The sequence below is a fragment of the Falco biarmicus genome, chromosome 2 (genome assembly GCF_023638135.1).
Source record: "Falco biarmicus isolate bFalBia1 chromosome 2, bFalBia1.pri, whole genome shotgun sequence".
Taxonomy (NCBI): Eukaryota; Metazoa; Chordata; class Aves; order Falconiformes; family Falconidae; genus Falco; species Falco biarmicus.
Window position 1 is genome coordinate 50,835,861 of NC_079289.1, and position 8,323 is coordinate 50,844,183.

Here is an 8,323-nt window from a genome sequence, read left to right on the forward strand (position 1 = left end):
CAAAAGATTTGCTTAGAGGAAGGTAAATGCAGATAAGAATTTGTGCTTTGGCACCGTGTCAGTCATGCACAGAAACTGAATGGCCTTAGTGCACTCTGGACAAGATGCTTCTGCCCACATGACAAGAGTGAGAAGCACTGTGTTTAATTCCCAAAGAGTTCCAAACCTGTGCATGCAGAAGTTGCTGCCTTCTTTAAAAAGTGACTTTTAAGAAAAAGACATTTAAAAAACACTTTATTTCTTTTTCATTGTTAGAGAGCAGTTCCTCGATTTGCTTGAAAGGCAGCCAGGAATAAGCTTTTTCTTGCAAGTTGAAAAAAAATACAAAATTATACAGAATAAATAGTAAATATAAATCTAGCAAGAATTCATTGCAAAAATAAACCTGCAGTGTTCCACTTTTTTTTTTTAACCTATTTTTCCCACAATACTTCATTCTCTTCTAATTTCAGAAAATATAACATATTTTTGTACAAACAACTAAATAGTACTATTTTTCCTCGTGTGTGTACTGTTGCAGTTATTCTGTCTGGGAGTTGCTTTTGGGTAGGGTGGGAAAGGACCTGTATTTGCACTTGAAAGCTCCTAGCCACAGCAAACTTAGTTTCTCCAAGAATATTTAAAGCCAGCACAGAAGTTATTTATATATAGATAGATATATGAAAAAATCAAACTTGTGAAACACAGTAAAATATTTACAGCTGATTCTCAGTAGCTTTTCAAATTGCCCAGGATTATGAGTTGAAACACCAGTGATGAACAATATTTTATAGCAGCAGCTCAAGAAAAGATTGTCCAAACTTAGGTAAAGCTATCAGATAGGGGAAGTAGCAAAAGACTTGCTTTTTTCTTCGTTGAAGACTTTGGGTAAACATTGTTACATAGTTTTCCTTCCACATACTGATACAGAACACACATGATGAAGTTTTGTGTAAAATATTAAATATTTGCAGGCTCTGGGTGCATACAGAAAATGTTTTGTGGGTTTTTTTTGTTTTTTAACTGACATTTAGTATGACATTTCAACTGCTTTCATATTTATTATAAGGGTATGTTAGGTGTAGTTGTAGACAATGGTCATGTATGCAGTGCACGTACTAACCTAAACAATACACACTAACCGTATAACTACAAACACAGGTGGTGTTTTGTTTTGTTTTGTTTTGTTTTTTTAAAAAAAGGAATCTAGTTAAAATGAGGGAAAAAAGAAAGAGTAAACATAACAAATACTTTACCATAGGTTGGGTACAGATTGGAGAATACCATACACATCTTTTAAAATGTTGAGGAATATTGCAATAGGCAAGCTTCCTCCTGCAGTTCAATCACACAAAGTTCATGTTTAACTTGGGGTGAGACATGTTGCCTGCGCACAACCCCATGGCTTCCCACAGTGATCCCTGAGGTTTTTTTTGCTAGGATTACTGCTGTGCTTAAGTTCTGACTGTTGACATTTTATTATAAGGCACTTTTATTTACAACTGTTCCAATTTAAAATGGAATTACAGAAATTCGGCCCTAGCCCAACATATTATCACTTCATGTTTGCTGCTCCAGGACTTCCAGGTAGTCAGGCTCAGCATGTAAATTAGCTTTGAGTTCAAAATACTCATTTTTAGTTTGTTCTAGAAAAACCTTTCTTGGCCTGGAATACATGAGTGTCTCCATTAGCTTCAGCTCCTCATGTGTTCCAGGATAATGAACTTCCATTTCAGGCTGGAGCTGTACAACATTTTTTCTTAGGTACTCTGTGATCCCTAGTTGCTGCAGTTCTCTTTCTTTTTCAAGAATGTTTCTATACAAGCAGCTGGCATCCTGAAAAGACAGAAATTCAGCAGATTGATCTGTAGCCTTATATTTGACATTTGAACCTGTCAGAGGTGAACTATTCTCTCTTTCCAGGAGACTTCGGCGTAGATGTTTGGAATTGTTTGCTTCCTTCTCACTTCCCTCCTCCTGTTGCTCTGTGTGCTTGGGGCTGAAGGATGGGCTGCGGTAGACCTGAACCATGGGAGTAACCATACGTTGCTCATAGAGAGTCGCTGCTGGGCGCTCTGCTGTGTGGTGTGTTGTCTTATGCCCATACATGCTGTACTGAAGGTGAACTGGGCTACTATCCCTCATTTGTTCATCCACTTGTTTCTTTTTGCATCTTCGTCGCCGGTGCAGTACAAGAACAACTATTCCTGCTGCACAAAATACAATAGTTATAAACACAATTAGAAGTCCTAATATTAGAACAGAAAGTGGGACTGCATCTGTAAGGGACCGCAGGATGGTGTCTGCGGTGTTGGTAGTAGTAGAAGAAGTTGTCACAACTACAAAACTAGCACGAGTCGGTAGGGCAGGGCTCTTTATTAAACCTGGACACAAGACTTCACTGTTCAGGGATTTCAGTTCTTTTTTTGCTAGGTGTCCTGGAGATTTACAGAAAAGATCACCCATCATTGTATTCTTGCTCAGTTTTTGTATCCATTTTTGCAGTCCAACTGAATCACAGGTGCAGTCCCAGGGGTTGTCTTCAAGTTCAATTTGTACCAGCATATCCAGTTCATCCAAGACATTGCTCACAGGCAAATGAGCAAATTGGTTTGTTTTCAGATTTAATCTGGCAAGTGGAACACCTGAAAAGATATGGGGGGGCAAAGTCTGCAGAAGGTTGTTATTTAAGTAGAGGACCTTAAGTTTTGGCATTGCATTAAATGTCCCTGGCAAAACTTCTTTGATGGCATTATATTCAAGGTACAAATATTCCAGGTGCTGAAGGCCAAGGAAGAGATTCTGACTTAGCTTTGTAAGATGATTGCCATTGAGATATAGTTTCTGCAGTCTAGTCAGATTCATGAAGGATCCTTCCTCAAGGATTTCAATGCGATTGTTCCCCAGGTGAAGCATTTCCAGGCTGGCATAGTCCACAAGATCTGATTTCAGTAGTGTCTGAATAATGTTTCCAGCTAGAATAAGCTTTTTAGGATTTGGAGGAGGAGGTCCTAAATCAGACAAGCTTTCAATGTTTCGCTCCTGGCAGTGCATGAGAACTCCTGAGACCATATGGCTGGTGCAGTGACAGGGGACAGGACAATAGATTCCTGGAAACTGAGTAGTAGGCTTTAAAGTATGAAGCACTAAACTTGGTTCTTTAGTAGGAGCTTTCAGGATAGGAATCACCTTAGTTGATAGGTGACTGTCACTGATAGAGGTGGTTACAACCAAGGGCAGTGACCCTGAAGGATCTTCAAGTTCATGGACAGGATGAGTGGGACAAAGTGATTCTTTTTTCAACCGGCTTAAGATGCTGCCTTTGATAACTGGAGGACTATTGCATACAATGTCACCTATTATTGACTGAGGTGGCATATTTTCTAGCCATATCTTCAGCTGCAGCAAATCACAGTTACAGGCCCATTTATTGTCTTCCAGCTGAAGGTCTAGTATTCTACCAATGTGTTCCAAAAAGCCAACATAGGGGAGTGTCTGTAATTGGTTTCCACGAAGATCTAAATGTGTCAATGGCACAAAACGAAATATATTTGGAGGAAGATATTCAATGGCATTATCATTCAAAATAAGCACTTTAAGCCTGTTGAGCTTGCTAAAGGCACTTGCTTCAATCACTGTGATGAAATTGTTGTCTGCTTGAAGAAACTCCAAATTTTCCAATCCATTAAACATATCTTCTTTAAGTGTTTCTAAAGAATTGTGATTGATATGAAGTTGTTTAAGAAGGCTGAGACCATTGAAAGCCCCAGGCTCAATATCTGCAATATTATTAAAACCAAGATGTAGAGAGATAGCATTAACAAGGCCAGCAAAATCATTCATGTGTAACATAGTTAGACCATTGTTTAACAGATTAAGATGGAAAGGCTGTGATGGTGGGACATATATTTCTGATACCATCTTGATGCCTCTTTCTTCACAGTTTATAATCATGATATCATCCTTTTCTTCACAGGAACACAAACTCTGACAAGATCCTCTGACTGAAGAAAACGAAGGCTGTGACTGGAAAGGATCAGATGCAACTGCAACTGAATATACAATAAAAATCCAGAACTTCATCTTGCCCAGCAGATTCTATAAAAAAAAAAAAAAAAAAAAAAAAAAAGGGGGTGGGGGGAGGGGAAGGAAAAAGAAAAGTAATAGAGTCACGATTTCACAGGGCTGATTTTTTTTTTTTTTTTTTTCTGGCTAGAAGGGAGCAGTAACCATTCCTAGTAAATGTCACTGAGCTACCTCACCTTTCAACCATTGAGCTACCTCACCTTTCAACAAAATTATATTATGACAAACATTGCAATGATTTTCTAAGCAGAAAAAAATATATTTAATTTACTGAATTAATAAACACAGTCAGAAGGGGAGTGCTTCAGTACTTTCATGCTGATACCCAAAGTAGGAGATAATGAAGAGCGTGTCGTCTTTGTCTATATACCATATAGAATGTTTTGCCAGTGGGAAACAATAGTAAGTTACTGCCAACTTATATCAAGGCTAATATGACATTTTGGAATCTTGCTTTGTGTCACCATATAGCACTGTGAATTTTAAAAGCACCTTGCTGAGCTCAACTTAATATTGTCCAGCTGCTGAAGAGAAGAAATAAGATTTCGTTTGGTTCAACAATATGTTGTGAGCAAAAGCCCATTCATTCAGGATACACGGAATCTCTCGTTTGGTTCTGCATTATGTATGTAAATGAAAAGGTATTTCCTCTGCAATCCTTGTACCCCCTAAACCGAAAAGGAAGTAGACAAAATAATTATTTTTCTTAAATGTTAATGCATATGTTATAGTTTGTGGATATTTAGTGAAAGCAGTAACACAGCACGTAGTAATATACTGTGTTTATATAGAATATATGCATAAAGCAATAATTACACAAAGTAAAAAAGAGGAGAGAACTGACAATGCAATATGTGAGAAGAAACAGGTAGGCAAGGGATAAACATTTTTTTTTTAGATTAACTATTAGACTCCTTCCAATTATTATAACCATCAATTACCACAAAAATTCTGAAATTTACATGGAACTGTACTTTACCAGTTAAAAATGATCACCAGTTATCACCCATATGTTATGTAACTTAAATTAGCATCTGTTAAGCTGATCTTAAACTTTCCAATACCTGATAAATGCATCATTACAGTACAACTATGCAGTCACAAGCAAAATTTAAATTTTGAAATAGAACATTTGTTATCATTGGATTCAGTTAATTTCTGCTTCTTACCATTTGAAGAATCTCTTTCTTTCTGTCAAGGCTGTCTAATTACCAATGGTAATTCTTGATGCATGAGATGGAGTGAAATTACTGTTTATAACTTTTAGCTAAATAAATATCTGTACATTTCCATAACAAATATTTTAAATTGAATGGATTATTTAAAAGATAAGCCCTTTTTTTGGTTACGCTATCTATTCTAGGACTAAACTAAGCAGGTTTCTCAAGTAATCCGTCTAATAAAGGTCATTTGATCTTTCAAAGTAAGCTATTGACACATGGAGTACAGAATGTCACTACACAATTAACCAACTGAAGAGTTAATTTCTGAAAGATTAGAACATTTCACAAGGACTTATTCAATTACACAGATGAACATGTGGCCATATGATTTGGCATCTCACCAATAAATATTTTAATTATCATGTACCTTTGTTACCAGCAACACCATTTCTCACGGTTTCCCTTAAAACAGATTGCAAAGGTCTATACATGCAGGCACTTAAGGGCTGTGGTATGAGTATTACATACACACACAAAAGCAACAACAGCAAATGTGTGCACTGTGAATTATGTTTTTCTCTATTCGTAGTCCCTGATCAGTGGGAGTAGGTGTATGTTTAGAAGTAGTAGAGTGCAATTCACAGTATGAGAAAAAGTGTTCCTAAAAGTATGACCTTTTACCTTTTTTTCAGTTGAACAATTAATTTTGTTGTCTCATATAATGCCCTTCAAACTCCAGCTGCTTATGTTTAATATATGTCCTCAAGTATGTTTTCCCAAGTATTGGATAAGACACAACATGTCAAGATGTTATTTTGAAGTATGCAGAATAATTCTAGGATCATATTAAAGTAGAGATTTATTCTTGCTTTACATGCATCAGTATCCCTTTCAGTGACCCAAGGTAAAAAAAGGCAGGCTCTTGACACAGATGCCAGCTTCAAACCTAGTGTATGACTTAGACTTTATTTCTGTGCACTTTTTCTCTGTAGGAATTCCAGCTTCAATCTGCATCAAATTAAAACTGTACTTACAAAGTCCCTGAGCAAAATTAAATGGAAAAAAAAAATCTGAAAAGCATGTTGCATTTTAGTGCACATTGAAAAATTAGGTTATAAAAATGAAAGCCCTCCTCTCAGAGATGAAAGTAAGAACATTTGTAACCAATTGGAAAACATTCCCATTTTAATCATCATCATACTTCTGTGGGCAGCACTGCCAGAACTCTCACACACACATATACACACACCAAAAAATAATAGAAGACTTGTATTCCTTCCTCCCTTTCTTCCTTTTTCCTTTTTTTCTTTCCTCTTTTTTTTTTCTTTTTTTCTGAATACTCAGGAATATGTAACGAAGGTCTCAGTGGGCTACTATTGTAAAATAAAAACTGCTTTCAAGTAACAGATGATCAATGAAAGTACAGATGATTTAACTGAAAGCACTCACAATAAAATAAAATTTAATTTAAAAGACTTAACAAAGCTGACTTTTTAACGTGGTGAGGTTTTTCAGCAAATTCTACGTGGTAACTTAAGTTTGTTCATTTTATCTACTTTCATGTAAGTCAGTACTGACTGCATGCTGTAACTAAGCCTTTTGCAGTAGGAATTCCAAAAGACTAAAATATGTCACAGTCCCCTCCATGAGGCAAAGTTGAATACTTCCAGAAGTAGTCACCTTATAGCAAAGGCATTACATGCTTGACAAGTAAAAATCAAAGTATTTTTAAAACAATGAAATACCATTTTATTTTACTTATGGTTTTGTTTGTTTGGTTGTTTTAGTTCAGATATTTAAAAATTGCATATTGAAGAATTTCAAAACCTCAAACTAAGAACTCGCAATTTCTAAAAGTCTTTGGGATTGTTTATTAAATTCTGAAGAGAATCACAGTCAGATGATGCATTTAAGACCATTCTTGCACTTTAGGAAATAAAACCAAACACCCATTCCTCCCCCCTCAACAGATCTGAAACCAGCATTTCCTTAATACAAACATTCTACACAGTTGGCAGTTTGAATAAATGCACCTGGCAGGCGGTTTGAAAACAGTACAAACTGCCATCATTGAACCTAAAAGTTATACAAAGTCATGCAGAAAAATAAATTCAGCTGGTACTGAGATATGAATATCTCATATGCTAAGCTAATTAACTAGCTGGTATCTTTCTTACCTGTACAGCAGTAACACTCCCTGGAACGCTCAGTAACAGTAGGAGCAGCTGTTTCAATGTCATGTAATTTTTCCTGGTGAAAAATGCACGCTTACCTCTGAGTTTCACTTTGCTGCAAGCTCTAGTAATACTACAGCTCCATAAAGTTACAATCCTTGTTCAGAAGACAAGGTACAAAGCTTTCAATTCAAAAAAATCTTCCAGGCAGCGTGCACATCAGACTATCCTGTAAGCAGTTGTCCTTTTCCCTCAATTAAAATTCACAGCATACTTCACAGCTATGCTGACTTTTCTGCATATAGTTAACTGTTTGCAAGCATTTTGATGCAGTAAACAAACAAGATGCTCAGCAGAGCTTGACTTGATCACTTGGTTTCAGATTTTTAGATCCAAGCTGCTTCTGTGTTCTCTCTGCTCTTTCTAGTCTTTCTTGTTAGCTCAGTTTGTTATTAGTCAGATTGCCAGGGGCTGGGAGGTAGGCGTAAATAAAGAGACTTCTTGGCTTTTGACTCAGCCTTTAAGCCCTTCCCCACCAGAGAGCTTTAATCTGCCAATGTCATTTAATACAAGATACAGCTCCACCTTGAGACAGATCAGCTCCTCCTCCCCCTGCAATTTCTCTCACCTCCTTTTTCCCTTATCTAAGTGAACCTCGCAAAGTAAAATTCAGCTAAATATCTTCTAGATTGCTTAAGGTCTGTTAATGGCTGATTTTGCAAAACAGTAAACAGCCACTGCAGCTCTCGCAGTTTGCTCTCTTGGGCAGATCTTGCATTTATTTTATATCTGGAAATGCTTGCTTTAGAAACTGAAAGCATTCCAGCCCAAATACACTCCACAAAACACACCACAAGGGAAACCTTGTCATCTGGAAAATATGTCTATCACAATTACGTGCAAGATTATTAAAATATATAA

General features: G+C 36.7%; 1 protein-coding gene across 1 annotated transcript; it reads right to left on the reverse strand.

The window, feature by feature from the left end:
- Nucleotides 1–217: 217 nt before the first annotated feature.
- Nucleotides 218–7,907, reverse strand: SLITRK6 (SLIT and NTRK like family member 6). Its single transcript, XM_056329471.1, has 2 exons — nucleotides 7,406–7,907; nucleotides 218–4,077 (listed from the first exon to the last, which is right to left on the reverse strand). The coding sequence occupies exons 1-2, from the start codon at nucleotides 7,466–7,468 to the stop codon at nucleotides 1,540–1,542; spliced, it is 2,601 nt and encodes an 866-aa protein (XP_056185446.1). The 5' UTR covers nucleotides 7,469–7,907; the 3' UTR covers nucleotides 218–1,539.
- Nucleotides 7,908–8,323: the final 416 nt, after the last annotated feature.

Excerpts from the sequence above, each read along its gene's own strand:
- SLITRK6 (XM_056329471.1), bottom strand. The coding sequence starts at position 7,468 with ATGACATTGAAACAGCTGCTCCTACTGTTACTGAGCGTTCCAGGGAGT. Across the intron at positions 4,078-7,405 it reads GGAGTGTTACTGCTGTACAG|AATCTGCTGGGCAAGATGAA; the intron begins GTAAGAAAGATA and ends TTTTTTTTATAG.